This window comes from Vespa velutina, chromosome 1 (assembly GCF_912470025.1).
Source record: "Vespa velutina chromosome 1, iVesVel2.1, whole genome shotgun sequence".
In the NCBI taxonomy this organism is placed as follows: Eukaryota; Metazoa; Arthropoda; class Insecta; order Hymenoptera; family Vespidae; genus Vespa; species Vespa velutina.
Genome location: NC_062188.1, coordinates 7,821,531 through 7,840,384, shown reverse-complemented (window position 1 = coordinate 7,840,384; position 18,854 = coordinate 7,821,531). Strand labels below are relative to the sequence as shown.

The 18,854-nt window shown below is 33.9% G+C and overlaps 1 protein-coding gene across 3 annotated transcripts; it reads left to right on the top strand.

Moving 5' to 3' along the window:
- The first annotated feature begins 988 nt into the window (after positions 1-988).
- LOC124948934 (brefeldin A-inhibited guanine nucleotide-exchange protein 3) lies at positions 989-17,259 on the top strand. Of its 3 annotated transcripts, none has more exons than XM_047493303.1 (22): positions 989-1,110; positions 1,425-1,558; positions 2,039-2,173; positions 2,319-2,484; positions 2,911-3,040; positions 3,125-3,394; positions 3,479-3,712; positions 3,800-4,027; positions 4,105-4,481; positions 4,956-5,128; positions 5,303-5,465; positions 5,545-5,853; positions 6,186-6,408; positions 6,502-6,675; positions 6,765-7,173; positions 7,240-7,452; positions 7,526-8,411; positions 8,504-8,636; positions 10,596-10,824; positions 14,250-14,476; positions 14,602-16,189; positions 16,339-17,259. In XM_047493303.1, exons 1-22 carry the CDS (start codon positions 1,026-1,028, stop codon positions 16,480-16,482), a joined length of 6,630 nt encoding a protein of 2,209 aa, XP_047349259.1. In that variant the 5' UTR covers positions 989-1,025; the 3' UTR covers positions 16,483-17,259. The 3 variants fall into 3 exon arrangements, with proteins under 3 accessions (XP_047349259.1, XP_047349249.1, XP_047349241.1); XM_047493293.1 differs by having other exon boundaries at positions 4,947-5,128; XM_047493285.1 differs by having other exon boundaries at positions 4,944-5,128.
- The last annotated feature ends 1,595 nt before the right edge of the window (positions 17,260-18,854 follow it).

The window sequence follows — 18,854 nt, the reverse complement described above, 5'->3', positions numbered from 1 at the left end:
TAAAATTAATAATAATAATTATTGTTTATATTATACATTCATTACTGCATTTACTTTCAATATATATGCTTTCCAAATTACACATACAAATCCTATGACATACAACATATTTATAATAAATATATTAAACAATAAAAAGATATAGAATAAATTAGATTTATTTATTCTATATTATATTTCTATTCTTACCTAGGGTGTCTTTAGGATTTGTAAAGAATAGATTAAATTTAAATAAAAAGTCAATAATTTTATAATTAATAGCAGTTTAAAGGATTTCTTTCTTAAGACAAGTATTACCTACTATGAATATATCCCAGAATAAATTTTATACAGTTAGATACTAAAAATTTTCTTGTTAATGTATACATTACACATTGCAATTTTATAAAAATGTTTATATTTACCTCCTCAAATTAATATAACTTTTTATATATAAATAAGATATAATTTTAATTAAAGAAATATAAGTATTTAAATACTGTCTTAAGTAATCGAAAATTCATTCAAGTGATAAAGGATCAAAATCTTATAGAATTTTTTTCACAAAAGTTAAATATTATTCACACAACCGAGATTTGAACCGTGGATGAGTACACCGATAGTATGATCATTTTAATATAAATTTTTCTCATATAATAAGAGCATCCTGTAGGATAATATATATATGATATATGACAGAATGGGAAACTTGGTTGTATAGAGTGGGAAACCCCACCAGCAGAAATAAATGGCGGCCAGGTGTACCAATAAAAGATAAGATATGATTTTAATGACCGCCATTTTTCTTTTATCATCTATAACAAACAATGAATAATTATAAAAGAAATGATGTACGAACTACGCAATATAAAAAAAATGAATAAACAAAAAGAGCAACAAAATATATATGAAATTTGATTGAAAAAAGTATATTCGTTTAAGCACCTTTAAAAAAGGTACACTTGATACAGTCCTGGTCAGTTGTATATACGTATCATCCATTGGCACACCCGCTATTGATCAGTCGCGTGGCAGCCCGCCGTGTCATGGAGGATCTCCTGCAGCAGATCATCAGGGAGTCTAATAATGCAAAATTACAAAATTTACGGAAATCGGCGCAAGAAGCGTACGGTGAGTTTAATTTAAAAAATATTACATTTTTTTTTATGGGCAAGAGCTTTTATTTTATTTAATATTATTTTTTTTTTTTTTGATCGTGTAATCGTCATCATATTTATTCCAACGTTATAAGATAATGTCTTATTCAAATTTTGGTTAACAAAGTACACATATTTTTCTTCTTTCAATCACTTCAATTTGCGGTATACTTCGCGATAGTACGATAATATGTCAAGTTCGTTCCTGAGAACCTTTGCTCGACGTTTTATTTTCTTCATCCTTTTTAACATTTTTGTTTTTTTTTTTGTTTTTCTTTTTATCTTCAGATTTTTTGGGTAAACAACAAGGTTTGTTGCGGGATCCACCGCACGAATTACGAGCGAAATGCTTATATGCGTTTCAGCTAGCGCTCGAAACGAAGAGAAGCAAGTTCGTTGCTTTTGGGCTATCGGGATTACATGTGAGTTTTTTCGAATGATTATAAAATTATAAATTATATGGCAGATAACTTTTCTTGCGTTATAATATACGTGTAACTATTTTTTTTTCTTTTATTTTTCATATACAATATACACGTAATAATTTTTGTTGTCTATAACGTACGCGTAACAATTGAAAGATTTTTTTTTCTTTTTTTTTTTTTTTTTTTTGTTAAGTATTCAATGCAACATTTTTATTATGCCTTGCAATATTAATTTTATTTTTATATATATTTATCTTATGATAAGTTTGTCATTATGATAACAAAAGTTAACGGTTTCGCTTACTTGCGGTAGTTTCGTTCCGGAAATCTACGATAAAATGATGATATCACAGACAGTCTCGTGGTATTAGTCAAATTATATTTTATGCAAATATATTGATAAAAATTCGATAATAATCGTAAAATTGTGTAAGTGTCTATGTATCAAATTTTTGAATTTTTATTATTACGATACAGAAGATGTTAAGGGACGATAGATTTCAATCTCCATACGAACCAGAAGATGATTCCTTATGGTTGCCAGCACAAATGTTACATGCTATGAGCTCGATGCTTTCGCAATCGGATGATACTCAAACGGATATGCTCAAAGTAAGTAAAAATTAATTGAAGATTTTTAAATAGATAATAAAAATGTTAATTATGAAATTTCTATTGAAATTAAGTTGAGATTATTAAATTTTCAATAAATAAATCGCGTGAACAAATTATACTAATATTTTTCTTTTTAATGCAGGTTTTACTTCAAGTCGCATGTTCCCCATATTGGACAATGAATGGCCGTTTGATTATTGCAATTCTTACGACTTGTAGCGAAGCTTTCGAGAATGGAAATCAAGCTGTTCGTACTGCAGCGCAAGCTGCAACGAGCCAAACTTTACGATCTTTTTGTTTGTTTCTAGGTATATATATATATATATATATATATATATATATATATATACATATATATAAATGCAGTTAAATTTTATATCCCTTCAACTATCGGAGTTGATTTCGTCTAAGAAACGAATGAGAAGTTTGATCGATACGTTAAGATCGCGTGTGATACGAGTATAAATCTTAAAAGTATTTCTTTAAAGAATTCTTCGTTTCATTAATCAAATTTTAAATTAGTTTACAAGTTCTAATATAGTTTTATAAGTTCATTTTGTTAATCATGATATATCGATCGATTTGATCTTACATGTATTTTCGTTAGAAAAACCCTTATTACCTCGTTTACTCGCAAATTTTAAAATACAATAAATGGATAAAAGAAAAGAGAATAAAAATAAATAAAAGAAAAAAATGAAAATATATAAATAATTTATAAAATATTTTTACAGACGAGGAATGTCAGGAGATGGACGAGAATGCGAAACGAAATAAAAATGTACGCGAACGTGGAGTGTCCTGTTTTAACGAGGTCTTGCCTATTCTTCAATACATTTGTAGTAAACTCGACGAAGCTCAAAAGTAACAAGAGAGATTCAAATTCTTTGATAATCTTTTAACGTATTAATGTATGGTTGTTATAATATTTAAGACATTTTGTTACAGTAACGCAAGAAATGGAAGTACGGTAGTGTTTCTCTTGGAATGTCTTCATACCTTGATATCGTCACTACCACAGAAAATACATACAAATGCACACTTTACTACCTTTCTATGGCAAAAATTTTGTCCAGCTTTAATAGCTTTTCTAGGAACACCTAGAGTAGACAAGACTTTTACATCAAGAGAGGGTAAGGAAAACGAAGTTGGTAGAGGATCAGGCTATCTTGCTACATCTTTGAGTTTTGACAGTCATCAGGCAAAAACCGTATATAGGTAAAAGTTTTTACAAGAAGATAAACAAAATGTTACTTAATGCAAATTTCGTATATAATCAAACTTATTTGTTATTAATTTTAGCATTGGAACAGAACTTGTAAGATTAGTAGGCTGTGTAGGTCCTCTGAGACCGGTGTTAGAATCTGTTTTCCACAGGATGTTATTGTATCCTCCACCTCAGCAACGTTTAGAACCCTTGAAGGCATTGAAAGAATTATTGCACAGTCCTAGTCGCATGGTCGATTTTGCTGGTCCTTTGCTCGTTGAGGAAGATCGTTCGAGTCATATACAAAGCGATATGGCGTTAATGAGATTGTAAGTGTAGGATAATATATATATATATATATATATATAATGTTTTATGAAGTGTAATACGATAATAATGTTCACACTTTTATGCAGAGCAATGGACTCAATTGAAGAATCAACAACAGGAGGATTATCTATATTGCATGCCAGTGTCTATTGCGTAGTTGCAATGCTTTCGGCACTTCAAGAACTTTGTGAAGGCAAGGCCATTAATCATAATTACACTTGCACGATTAATAGCTTGTATGAGGATTTAGAATCTTGCGATTACCGTGGACCTTTGACTTATCAGAGTATGGCAAGATTGCCAAAAACTTATAGGTAATTATTCATAGTTCTATACAGATTTAATAAATTTCTATGTACATGTTTATTATAATCGATTAATTATTATTTAGGGAACAATTAGAGCTAATGAAGAAAGGTATAGGTTCAGATTCAGATTCATCAGGTCATGGACCATCCGAAGACGGTGATTCGACGGATACTGAAGGTCCTCAAAATGAATCGGATGAGGTGCACGAGGAAAACAGTCTCGATGATAATGATTATGCTATCGAGAATGAAAGGGAAAGACTTAGATTAGAAAAATTACCAAAATGTCTTCACGTAGGTCGACAGGTTGCTGATGAGTGCAATGTTGACGTAGAAAGACATAATGCAAGACGATTTGTCAAAACTTTACGAAGTGATTTAATACCAATGGTGCTAACACTTCGAAGTAACATTGAAGTTGATGAAGCGTTGCAAAATTTTGCTTCGGAATATTGTCAAGGTGAGAATTTACACGTATCTATGAATCTTTAAAATTAATTTATTAAATTAATTATTTATTGCTAATGTTGAATGATGCGCCAGAATGTAGGCAGCTTCAAACTCCGTCGATAATTCTGCTTGTAAATGCCATCTGTTGGTAGAAAACATTTTCAAACTCTTGCAATAGGCAACATGCATTTTAAATAAAGTACATTTTTCAAATAATCTTTAGAAAAGTCTTTCACTGACAGATGGCGTTAGCAGTCATTATTATCGATAAAATATAAAATATTAGTTATAGTTAGAAAATCGTTATATTTATAAATAATTAATGAAAATTTTAAAACACGTATATAATAATAATCTGAACTGAAGCAATAAAGAAATTAATTATATTGTAATTAAAATATTATCATAGTAATTATTTGTAAATACTTAGCGTCAATTAATTTTTTAGAAATACAATTTTTAATAATTACAGAAGTATTTGCAGCTCAACAAAAAATACAAGAACGAACGGAGTCTAGTACAGATTCATGCGCATTAATTACGATCATGAATGCCGATGGAATTTATTTGGCAACTTATGCGGCATTGCTGCTCAATCTCAAACTTATTAGAATGAATTATTATAACGAAGATAGTCGTCAAGTGCCAATCAGTGAGGTATCATTTATAATTCTTATATAACAATATTTATACATAATAATATATACATATATATGATATACACATATATATATATATATATATATATATATATATATATATAAATATTTCATATCAAAGATAATATTTTATCTTAAAATGATATTAAAAAAAAGAAAAATTTATTTTTAGGAACAATTCGTCGAAGAAGTGCATGGTTCTGGTGTATTAGTTTATTTATCAGCCACCTGGCTCTCAGAATTATATCAACAAGTACTCGCTTGTAATTTGCTTGAAAAATGTGGATACAATCCAAACTCAACTGAAAATAGTGCATTGGTGAATGTTCTTACTGGTAATTTATCAAATCTTATCAAATATTATAAATATTTTTATATCGATAAAATAATATTATTAATAAAATTTGTATATAGACGTCGATGGTATTCCTGGTAGTCAAAGAGGAGGACAACTTTTGTCAGATTACATAAGATTAGAAAAAGCTCAACTTTCTCGAAGCGAACCTACTCCCGAGGCTGAAGCTGGCGCAAAACTTTCTAGACGTGTACTTACTTGTTGTTGGGGAAGTATGATGGCTGTTCTTTCGACTGGACTCAATCCTCCAAAAGAAGAAAATAATAAAGGAATTTTGAATAGAGATGGTGGGAGGAGAGAGATAAGGGATACCGTAGTGTTATCTTTGGAAGGTCTTCACAAAGCTGCGACTTTGAGTAATATTCTAGGTAATTCAAAGTCTTTGATAATTTGATATCATTTCTCTGTAAAATATTTAATAAATTTAATATTTTTAATTTTAATATTTAATATTTTTTAATATTTGAATAAATATATATATTTATAATTTAGATACATATAATATTTACTATTTTTAATGTTTAATATTTTAATATGCCTATATTTATTATTAATTATAAATATAATATAATATATATATATATATTATTTACTATTTATTATTTTTATATATAAATATATATCTACTATTTTTTAATATTTTAATATTTTAAAATATAAAATGAGAATATAATTAATTAATTTTTTAAATTATTTCCAGGTTTGCAAAATCGATGCGGATCTATTTTTGGTCTATTAGCGAAGGCTGCTTGTACAGAACAATCTATATCAAAGATAACTCGTACGAAAGATGTTCTTCGATTGAAATTACAAAACAGAGCAACAAATCTTCACACTTCACACGCTTTGAGCATGGATGTTCTTTTAGGTAGAGGATTGGAACTTGGTAGTCACGGTAGTGACTGTTGGCCTCATGTTTTTACGTGAGTATTTTTTTCTTTTTTTTTTTAAAAAAACTTGATAATAACAAATGTTAGAAACATAGAAAATTAATTATTATCGATTGTGAACAAAAGGTGCTGTTTGTATGTGAGTAAATTAGAGCACGATTTTTTTGGTCGGAATCAAAATCCATCCCTTCCTAAGACCAATCAAAAGAAGGATAAGAAAGAATTTGCGAATGGTGATATTAAAGGTAGCCAAGACAGACTACGACTCAATTTTAATATAGTTGATGAGGAAGAAACTTGGTAAAATTCGTTTCTAAAAATCAATCTATTAAAAACATTAATACAATTAATTAATATATATATATATATTTTTTTTTGTTTTCTTACAGCGTTGATGTATATAGTTTTCTATCAAGTCCTTATACTCAAAATCCAAGTTCAGACACGATACCAGAAATCATACAAGAATCGAATGCCGATAATCAATTCAATGGCATTTTACCTGTGGATTATGCAGCCAAGATAATTTGTGTACTCTCTCAACAAGTGGACAGATTATTCGAAGATGCAGCCTTAAAATTAAATCTTAAAGCTCTTTGTCTATTCCTTACAGCACTTTGTAGAGCGAGTAAAGCGCAATTGTTTAAAACCACTGATGGTTTTAAAGACAGCAAAAGATTCTGGTGGAGAAGAAGCAAACCAAGAGAAAACGAATTGAATGTATTGTTGTTAACACGATTAGGAGAAGTTATGTTAAAGTGTGTTAAAAGTGGAAGACCTTTGATTCATATAATGAGAGTAAGTTAATAATAATTATTTCTTAAAAAATTCATCTCAATAAATATCAATCAAAAATACCTGTAGGTTTGGAGTATTTTGGGTCCTCATTTCATGGAAGCAGCTTGTCACAAAGATCGTAGTATCTCAAAAAAGGCGGTACAATGTATTCACGATTCGATGGCTGCTTTGTTAAACGAACAAATAGAACTACCACATTTTCATTTCAATGAAGCTCTTTTTAAGCCCTTTGAAAATCTACTCTGTTTAGAACTATGTGATGGCGATGTCCAAGATCAGGTAAATCACGTTAGAATGATCGAATCGAATCTTATTAATATTTATTAATCTGACTTGTCGATATTCCAATTAGATTGTTAGCTGTATTTGCGAATTTGTGGAAACTAATCGAACAGAGATACGTTCAGGATGGCGACCGTTGTTTGGTGCACTTCGAGTTGCATCGGTCGGTAATTCGGAATCTGTGGAGTCTGCACCTCTCTTAGAAGTCTTCAGGGTTTTTCTATCGACTGACAATACTTTAGTATTCGCGAATGCAGCTTTGGATTGCATACTTTGTCTTCTTAGACACGTTAGAGGTATCGGAGATAACGAGACTCATCAGGACGAACAGGATCAAATTGACGTCGCGGAATCTCGACGAATGAGACTCTGCGTGGAGAGTTTGAAATATCTTTTGAATTGCAGCGACATATTGGCGTCGATGTATTGTATGCCAGCTTGTCCGATTTTTCATTCGGCTCAGAGAATTCAAGTCTCGACGATTCCTCAATACGTGGACTCGACTATTCCTAATATGGAGATGCCAAGGTTTGACATAGATTCCGACTCGATGATGCAAGGGATTATTTCCGAAAAATCTTACGAAATACTTTCATCCCTACCCGGAAATGAATCTTATAGCAGCATGACACTGCAAAGTATGGACAAGCCAAGTGGCATTCTTCGAGTATGGTATATTCTCATCGAGGGTCTAGCTAGTGCTACGATGATATGCCCTAGACGTTATCAACCACATACTTTGGAAACATTGTTCCATCTTTTACGTGACATTTTAAACGTTCCTGGAGCATCCTTCGGACTCTATTGCGTGAACCATTTACTCTTACCGATGGTACAGAACTGGTTAAGGAAAACTTCAAAGATCTTCAGGGGTTGGGATAACTTCGCACCAAATTTCAAACAATGTTGCGGCCTCACTACCGATCTAGTAGTCGACTATTTGACACATTTGCAAGGTAAATATCTTTATCGAGCTTTATCATAGTTAACATACTATATTTCATACTTTATTTCGAAATAGATTTTAATTTGACTTTACTCATTCCAGGTCCCGAAGTCGTTAGAAACGACACCTATTTGCCAGCTACGACGTTGATGTTGAAACAGCTTTTACTGGTAATGGGGGAATGCGTCGTTCAACCCACAGAGAGCATAGCCCGTCTCGGTTGCGCTTGCATCAGGTGAGCTACTCGTGGGTTTTAAAAGACGTACAAACGGGGACGCCACTGATGCAGAATATATAAAAGCCGGCGTAGCAGAAGTAATTTGCATTCGCTCGTTTAGTGTTATTGCGATTCGCGACCTTCATTAATATTTACGCGCTTCGTTGCGCACTAACTATTTATGCGCCGAGAGAAAATCATCATTTCGATCTTTAATATCACAGAAGACGAAAAAAATAAAGAAAAAAAAAAAAAAGAAAAAATAAAGAAGAGAGATATAGAAAAGAAAAAAAGAAATGAAATAATAAGTACGTAAGAGAACGATCGGATCTGGAATGCGAGGAAGTAGGCAAGGACCTCGCCGATATCTCGCCAAATATGGCCGTACGTTAACAGCTGATCGGAGTCATCTACCGTTTCATCATAATTCAGTTACTTGATAATCGAATTATGGAACTAGATCCTGCATGGAAAGAGATCGACGTACATACATAAGCAACATACGTATATATCGAGTCTTAGCTTCATATAAAAACTTGTCTTTGTAACGGGTGACGTGTTAGCGATGCCTGTTAACTATCATATCAATTAATTCTTATTAACATCGGAATAATCTCGATCGATCGATCTTCAGTTATCAAAGAAAATTTTATATAAAGATAGTAACAGGACATCATCGTTGATCAATATTTCCTAGATCAGTAACTTCTGTTTTACACGTTTCACACGATCCTAAGGGCTGAGAGCTTCGGCGGAATGTACGATTGTGTTGCCTCGGGTATATATATCATCGTCGTTACGGACGGAGCGTGCGTGTAAGACGATAACGAAGTTTGACAGGCTGTCCAGTGGGATAAGGTAGCCACTGACATTCGACACCCCCAGGGCGTCGTGCCAACAGTACACACTCCTTCTTTCTTTCGGTCCTCTCCCTGTCCTTTTCTCGCTCGGTCGATCTCCGATCCTCGATCGTTTCAATCCTTAGCTTCTCCGTATCTTTACCTTCTCTTGTATACATATGTACATATACACACTCGCGCACACACAAACACATACACACACACATATATATATATATATAAATAAGGGGGGAGAGAGAAAGAGAACCAGGAGGAACGGCGCATTTTCTCCATCTTAATGCACGTCACACATCCATGCGGTAATCCAATCCATGGCGGGTTCGATCGCGAGGTATCAATGTACAGCGCGTACTGAGTGTTTAAAAACGGGGCAGGTTCGCGGATAGGGGGAGAGAGAGAGAGAGAGAGAGAGAGAGAGAGAGACAGAGAGAGAGAGAGAGGGAGGGAGAGGGAGGGAGAGAGAGAGAGCGAGAGAGGGAAAGAGAGGGAGAGAGAGAGATTATGAGACAGTGAATGACGAACGGGATCTCGCTCTCTGAAATCCTAGAGCAAACTCCTCCTACCGCGTCCCCTTTTTCGACAACTCGAGATTGCGGTGGATGGCTTACATTTTAATCGAAACAGAAGTCTAGACCTATCTTATCTATATGTGTATATATGTATATATGTATATATACATATATGTACATATGTATATATATATATATATATGCATACGCAAACACACAACATGCATGAGACTGTCCATTTGTCATTTGTAGCATAATTTAAGAAACGATATAATATAATCAATTGATATTGCAAAATACGTTTGCGAAGCAATTCAAGAGAAATTTGATGAATTTTAACGTAGAAAAGAAATATAATTTTATAAAATAAAATTATATTGTTAATTAATAAAAATATTTATAAATATTACGTGAAGAAAAATAAAGAAAAGAAAAAAAAAGAGAGAAAGGTACGATTGCCGGTTTTACTCACTCTTTGGAGTGATAAAGGTTCTTCGAAAAAAAAAAAAAAAAAAACAAAAGAAAAAGAAAAATAAAGAAAAAAGTAAAAAGACTATCATCTATATGTTTAGGGGATTAATATTAGAAATCTTTTTGATTGTTCTTAGGCACGTTTTGGTGAGCAGCGGTCCGATACTCACTTCGGAACAATGGGAGGTCTGCGGTGTAGCGTGCTATCGTGCCTGTTCAAATTCACTTCAAGAGTTACGCCTGTTGACCATGGCTTTCTCACCAAGATCGGAATCTTTCTACGGTGACATCGCACAGGTGAAGGTCGCTGCTCGTCGAGATGCAACGCCCGAGGAAACCGAAAGATTACGGCAGCTTGCTGCTCAGGTAAGTGAATGTGCGATGATCTCCTTCAGGGAAATCGAGACGAATATCTCGCCCATAATTGCCCGGTGAACGTTCGATGTTTGCTTATCGATGTGTTCGCTTCAGCGAGAGAACTTTGTATATTCGGTGTGTTAATTCTTTTGTCGTTTCTATATATTTTTTTTTCTTTTTTTTCTTTTCCCCTTTCAATTTCTACCACATGACGTCGATCACTTTTAACCTTCCTATTAACATTTCTTCTTCTAACTTTATATACTCCCTCTCTCTTTTCATTCTTTATTTCCTTTTTATACTTACGTATTCTACTTTCTCTTTTTTCTTTTTCTCTTCTTTCGATGTCTCTTATTTAATTTCTATCTCTTCAAACTTGTGTACCAAGAGGAAACGTAATATAATAGAAGAATTATTGTGAGATGAGAGAGAGAGAGAGAGAGAGAGAGAGAGAGAGAGAGAGAGAGAGAGAGAGAGAGAGAGAGAAAGAAAAAGAGAGAAAGAAAGAAAGAGAGAGAGAGAGAGAGAAAGAGAGAGAGAGAGAGAGAGAGAGAGAGAGAGAGGGTGGAAAGGGTGAGAGATAGAGTGTGAGAGAAATAGAAAGGAAAGTAAAAAGAAAAATAAATAAATAAATAAAAAGAAATAAAATGAAAGAAAGAGACCTGGTGCCCTCCTGACCTGACTTGCTCTCAGGTGAGCCAGCTGCGTGAGGTATTGACTGCCATCAAGAGGCAGAATGCGTCGTTACTCCCGACGACGCCTTTCCAGGATTCGATGACCATTGAGACGACACTGATCGACCAGCACACTACTTCCTACCCTGTTGGTTGTAGGCAGCACACGACACCCCCCGATTACACTAACACTACGTCGAACACGGCTCCCCATTGGCTCTAGCCGTTTACGGTAACTCACGTCATGGATTTTAACAAACCAATATAACGAAAAGCAACCAAAAAGATCGATTACAAAAAAAAAAAATAAATAATCGAACAGCCATAACTAATGATAAAACACGAACGAGTACCAAATCGACATCGAGCAAAATGGCATCCTTGTAATTCGCGAAGCCGCTCGTCTTAGAGATTCTATGGCGTCGTCAAAGTCAGCTTTCAGCACGTCGCCGTCGAAAGGCAGGGTTTCAATCCTCATATTTTTACGTAAACATACACCACCACCATTACCACTACCACCACCATCACTACCACTATTACTACTACTATCATCATCATCATCATCATTATCGTTATCGTTATCGTGATCATGATCATGATCATGATCGTGATCGTAATCATCGTCGTGATCATCACCCTTCTTCACTACTCAACATTTCTCCTTCCTATACACCTTTTCGATCTCTCCTCTTACCTCTCGTTATCTTAAAAAAGAGATCTTTACGCATATATATATATATATATATATATACGCATAAAATATATATATATATTTTCGAACGAACTTTACATAGGTATGTGAAAAAGCCCAAAGAAAAAAAAAAGAAAGAAAAGAAAATCGAAACGAAACAATTACAATGACAAAAAATGACAAATAAATATAAAACAATGACAATACTCTCTCAATGAGATTTTTAATACTATCATGGTCTCTATGTTACCTTTGCTTTGGTGCATGCGGACCTTGCATCATCGTCATCCTGATCATCATCATCGTGTCAGTGTATAATTCAGTGATTAGCTTTAAACGAGTACGAGGACGATCGTCTCGTATATATTGTATACGTCTTGTACGATGTTAACCCTTGAATGTGTGCGAAAAACCGTCTTTTTAAAATATACCAAAATCCTATACTTGCCGTGCCTCTATGAATATATTATAACACATATATATATATATAATTAGATATATTTTACATATACATTTTCATGCGATTAGATCGAAACCAAAATCGTGCGTTGAGATTAAGAAAGAAAAAAAATCAAAAGAAAATTCTGTTTTTAATCGTAAAAATTTTATCTCGCGATGTCTTTGTAAGACGTTCTGTTTTTTTTTTACATAAAGCTAATCTATATAAATACACACACATACACAGCCACACACACCCATACACACCCACACATATATATATATATATATTCGTATATTATGTATGCGAATTAGCGATCGTGGAAAGAAAAAAAACATTTAAGGGTTGCATCTATTTTTTTGTGCACTCAGTGTTTTTGTATTGCTGGAAAAGATAAAATGTGTTCAAATATATATAGCTTTCTCTATCAGATTCGTTAATTCTTCAATTGCACCTTTCTTCAACGTGAATCGAAAGAGAAAGAGAAAGAGAGAGAGAGAGAGAGAGAGAGAAAGAGAGAGAGAGAGAGAGAGAAAGAGCGAGAGAGAGAGAGAGAGAGAGAGAGTGAGAGAGAGTGAGAGAATGGGAGATAAAAGAAAAAATAATAATAATAGAAAAGCAAAGAAAAGTTATACGAATTTCAAATTCGTATATCATCGACGTGAATGAAAATGATCAAACGGAGGATTTGGAACGAGCCTATCGACGATTCTCGACGAGCGGAAATTCTGAATCATCACGTTTTTAGACATTTGCACTCGCTGGTAGAAGGCACATGTCAAGCTACAAAATCTCTTCGACGAGGTCCTTTCATTGAGATCACACGGACGAGAGAAAAACAATAAAAAACAAAGAAACATATATATATATATATATATATATATATATATATATATATATATAAAGGAAATGTTATAATGAAATGAGATTGTGCGATGACGTTTATAAAAAAAATATCTAGAAGGATTAACGTGGCGGATCTGCGTGGCATTTAAATCGCCAAGAGAATATTATTATTCAAAGGACCCCGTCGCTGTTTGGAGATTCATTTGGCATTAATTTTTTCTCACGAGATCTTACGAATCACCATTAAAATCCATGGCATGAGTCCATGGCTAGGTTTTCACGTTATATTTCAATATAAATATATTGTTATATCATATATAACAATATATATAACAATATATATGTATGTATGTATATATGTATGTATATATTTTGTCTATACACACACACTTTCTCTAGAAGCTGCTGCTTTCGTAGAATGCACACATATCCGTTGGGCCGAGCGTTTCTAGGACGTTTGCGGAATCTTTTATCATCGTTAGCTATGTTCATTAAAAGAGAGAGTGAGAGAGAGAGAGAGAAAGAGAGAGAGAGAAAAGACAGAAAGAGAGAGAGAGAAAGAGAGAGAGAGAGAGAGAGAGAGAGAGACGATTGTTCTCGTTAAGCATGATACTGATAAGCATGACGTCTTCTTCATTTAATTCATATTAAATATTCTTTGAAATAATAATAATACTTTCTAAGTAATCATCGAAAAGTCCTGCTTAACGTGTACAAAAACAAAAAAATGAACTAGGCTTAGTCTTCTGATTTTCAATTGAAAACTTCACGTTTGTGTCTTCAGGTGTTCCTCTTGGAGGAACAACGTGCTGAAGATAACTCAAGGTCACCCGATGAGAGATCGTACGTCTTCCTCGTGTATCCACCAGCCGTGGCTACCACTCTCAATCCCGATCTGTTCATCGTCAGGATTCAATTACGTGCTTTGGTGGTTGGTCTTTTGGTCCACCAAATGCTACTCCATTGTGTTGCCTGTGTTCTTCTTCAGGGTGCCAACCCCTCGATTTCGAGGTACGTTTATGTTTTCCTCGAAATTAGACAATTTATAAATCGATTTAATTTCTATCTCTACTTTGTTTCGTTTTCTTTTTTTTTTTTTTTCTTTCTTCTTTTTTCTTTTCATTACTTTATCTCAGCTTGTCACACGTGATCCCACATGCAACCGCATCGGTGTCTTACAAATCATCCGAGGCTGTTAATCCTTCCTACATGAATTCACGACACATCGAGATTTTTCTATCAGCATTGGACCTTTCCTACGCTGCAGCTTTAAAATTCGATTGTCGTCCTGGTTTGAAGTTCTTGGTCCAGAAAGTAGCTGATCTCGAACAACCGGCAAATCTCTATCGACAAGCTGGAGCTGCTTGGACCATTAAATTCATCACCCTGTTTGAATTGTTTCTCCGTGAAGCTAACGATACTGTATTGGATCTCGATTACGTTAAGAATTTTCTATCTAATGGTAATAAAAATGACAATGAGTCCGACTCGAAGTATCAGAAGATAAAAAAATATCTGAGACAAATTCAATCGACTTTCGAGGAACTTTGCGACATGTATGTCGAAGTAGTTCGCGATCATGATGGAAAATATACCAAAGCTGACAGTTTCGCTGAAAGGAAGATATTTCTTCTGGTTGCACAACCTGACGATTATCCTGAAATCACGAGGAAGGAAGCGATTCATGATAGAGTTATTACGAGCACACCAGCATCTACGGAATCACGTGTGCATAATCCTTTAATGAACAGGGATGAGGATCAAATCGACGATGTCGAAGAAAACGAAGATCCAGAAGATCTCGAGGATCCTGAAGTTTATAATCCTAGTTTGGACGACGAAAGTGGCTTAGAGGAACTTGGACCAGAATGTGAAAATGATCTTAGACCTTTTAGATTGTCCGACTTGGCAGCTGAATATTCAACGGACTCTGGTCCTCAGTCAGAGCCTGAAACGGATGATTCCAGACCAGCTTCTAGGCTAGGTTCTGTAACAGAAAGGATAGTATATTTCGATCGATCTGGAGGTACCTCCAGTGAAGGTTACGTTGATGCTAAACTTGTAGCTATGACACCAGCGCCTCCAGAAATGATAAACAGCCAAAACCAATTGTATCCTCTTTGGAGAACGACTTCGTCACCCGATACTTCTGGCATATCCGCACCCGAAGTTAAATTACCGAGTAGTAATGCTACCTTGAACGATGCTATCGAGTACGAGAAACCATCCATCCAACGACGAAAAAGCGAGGCTTGTTTACTATCTAAAAGGACTTCTCTCAAATTCATAATGACTGCTGATATTGAAAATTTCAACGATCTTGTTAGCTTCGATCCTACAAATTTACGTTCGAAATCTGTGATGGAGTTACGAAGAACCCGAGATTCGTCGGTTCCCCAATCTCCAAAGATCATTCACGAGACATCAATTTCTTACGATTCGAAGGATGAAGACGACGACGAGTCGGTCGATCGTTCTTATAAAAATTTTAATAATATCGACGAACTTCTGCGCGATTACGAACGTAGCAAACGTGGATTTAGGACTAATCCGTTTTTAAAGGACGAGGAAGATGAAGCTGAAAATTTTCTCGACGATCGACAATCTGTAAATCATCAAATTGAATTTAAAAAAAGGATTAACGTTAATAAGGACAGCGAGGCTCATAGGAAAGCTTGGGCAGAAACTTTGAGTACGGCACTCGAATGGATTTTAGCGTTACCGGTGAGTGAGAAATACATATAAATATATCCATATTTTTTTTTTTTTATCTTTTCTGTTCTAGCTCAAAAAATCTAGCAAATATATCTAATATTGATAACTAATATTTCTAATATCGATAAACGGAGGAAACGATAATAAAATGTTCGCAGGATGAACGGTTGGCGCCGTTACTTCCGGTTCTGGTACGTGGCGTCAGGATTCTTACCAGACACGCTATCGATCAAATCTTGAAACAACGACTTTCATCTCTCTTTCACCGTATCGCTGTGTTTTACGGACTGACCAACAACTAGGAACAGCTACAGCTCATCTGGGAGCAAATGTTTTTTTCTATGGTCCATTAAGAACTTCCTAAGGAGCATTTTTCTGGATGAGCTAGAATTTTTTGGGGAGAAAAAAAGAAAAAGATTGAGAGAGAGAGAGAGAGAGAGAAAGAGAGAAAGAAATAAGACATTAAGTATTAGAAATGAACGATCGTATGTGACAACGAAAGGGAGTATTAGAAGATTCGTTCCTTTTAAATTTCTAATTGCTTTACCATTACTTTGGATTGCATAGAAATTAAAAAATTAGGGATACCTTCTTTTTATTTGTTTTTATAAGACATTTTTTGTTCGTTAAAAAAGAGCGAGAGTGTGTGAGAGAGAGAGAGAGAGAGAGAGAGAAAGAGAGAGCTATAGAAAAACATAGAAAAATAAAGTCAAGATAGAAAAAATCTAAAGTCAAGATAGAAAATTACAAACTAGTTAGATATAAATATATATGAATAATTTTAATACTTTGAAACAATTATCGAGTCACTTTATTCAGGACGATAGATAATGGTGTCCGTGATGTTTGATCGACAACGAGAAATGAACGAACGATTGCAGTTTCTCGTTACTTTTCTCGGTCATAGAAAGACGGTGTCCTGTTTCCTGACACGAATCTAAGCCTTATCTCTATTTCGTCATGCGTTTGAACGACCGTCAACATAAGGCAAGAGAGAAAGAGAGAGAGAAAGCGAAAGAGAGAGAGAGATAGAGAGAGAGAGAGAGAAAGAGAGGAAGGGAGAGAGAAAGAAAGAGAGAAGAATTTTATTTACGATTTACTTCGCACGCACATCTTCTCGATTCTTCTTTTATGCTCCTTGCGCTTAACTGTAGTTTGCGGTCCAGTCGCAGCCAGCTATGCTGTTGTTGTACGTACACAGTACATACGTTGGATCTTTTTCTACATCCAACGTATAAGAAGACAAACATAAGTCCGACGAATCCGCGCTAGTAAGTGTTTGACAGAAAATGTTCGAGTACGTACTTAAAACAAGCCATTTCAATGTATTTTCTTTTTTTTTTTTTCTTTTCCTTTTTTCCTTTTCCGTTGCTTCTTCTATAGTCTCTCTTCTCTTGTTAATCAATTAATTAATTTATATATATACATATATATATATTTATTTATTTATTTATTTATTTACTTATTTATCATATTTTTAAAGAATATTTTGTAATATTATTGAGATATATCTATCCTTTACTTATTTTGTTGATAAAAATGAAGAGAGTTTTTAGTGTAGGTACGGCCTATTTGGAGCAAATCCAAATTAGAATTAGAACGAACTAGAAAGTTGAAGGAAAATTATTCGAAGCCTATTATTTATGATGCGACGATGAAAAGAAAAAAGAAAAAAAGAAAAGAAAAAAGAGAAAAAAGTATGAAAAAAAGAAAGAAAAGATTTTAAAAAAATATGCGATAGCTTTTTAACGTTCTCGCGATATATTACATACACTCACTTTACATGCTCCCAATGCGTCGTAACTATTCCTGTTAATTTACATCTAGTGTTATCATGTTTTATTGTAAATAGTCCAAACGCTATATAAAAGGTGAAAATTGAGAAGGGACTAAAATATTAAAATCGACGTTTGGCAATGTCTCGTCCGTCTTTTAAAGTTTAACTGTACGTTTTGAAATTAAAAATTATTTATTATTTTTCTACGTATCCAATTTATCGACCACACGCGGTGCTTCTAAATTAGAGAATACGGACGATTATCAAACGACGATTTGCTATTCGTATTAAGAAGAAAAGAATAAAAAAGAAAAAAAAAATTAACTCACTATCAATGTGAATGTATGGTACATGTTATAAATGTTTGTTGATCGTTAGATCGTTTAACGAGAGGAGCAAAAGTTAAAAGTTTCGATAATACAATAATTGATAATAAAACGTGCCTATGTATTCTCCCGTTTTTTCAATGTGTCCAATCCATCATACGTATGTGTGTATATATATATATATATATATATATGTATATGTATGTGTATATGTATATATGTATATATGTATGTATGTATGTATGTATGTATGTATGTATGTATGTATATATAAATATGCAAAGAGAAAGAGAAATATAAAGAAAGGTATGAACGAAGAAAATTGACTAATCACACAGTGCGCACACATGCATACACATGTACACAAACTCATATTCACACACACACACACACACACACACACACACCTAACTTCGTCTGTGGTTATGCAACAGTATTCTAAACTAAATTTATCATAATCAAATTTGTGTAAAAGAGAACGTTCGGGGCTGCAAGCAAGCAACAACTGTGACTGTACGTGAGAGGAAATAAATATGGTGAGAAAAAAATTTGATCGGTGTCAAATCGATAC

Excerpts from the sequence above, each read along its gene's own strand:
- LOC124948934 (XM_047493285.1), top strand. The coding sequence starts at position 1,026 with ATGGAGGATCTCCTGCAGCAGATCATCAGGGAGTCTAATAATGCAAAA. Across the intron at positions 3,041-3,124 it reads AAACTCGACGAAGCTCAAAA|TAACGCAAGAAATGGAAGTA; the intron begins GTAACAAGAGAG and ends ATTTTGTTACAG. Across the intron at positions 4,482-4,943 it reads TGCTTCGGAATATTGTCAAG|AAGTATTTGCAGCTCAACAA; the intron begins GTGAGAATTTAC and ends TAATAATTACAG.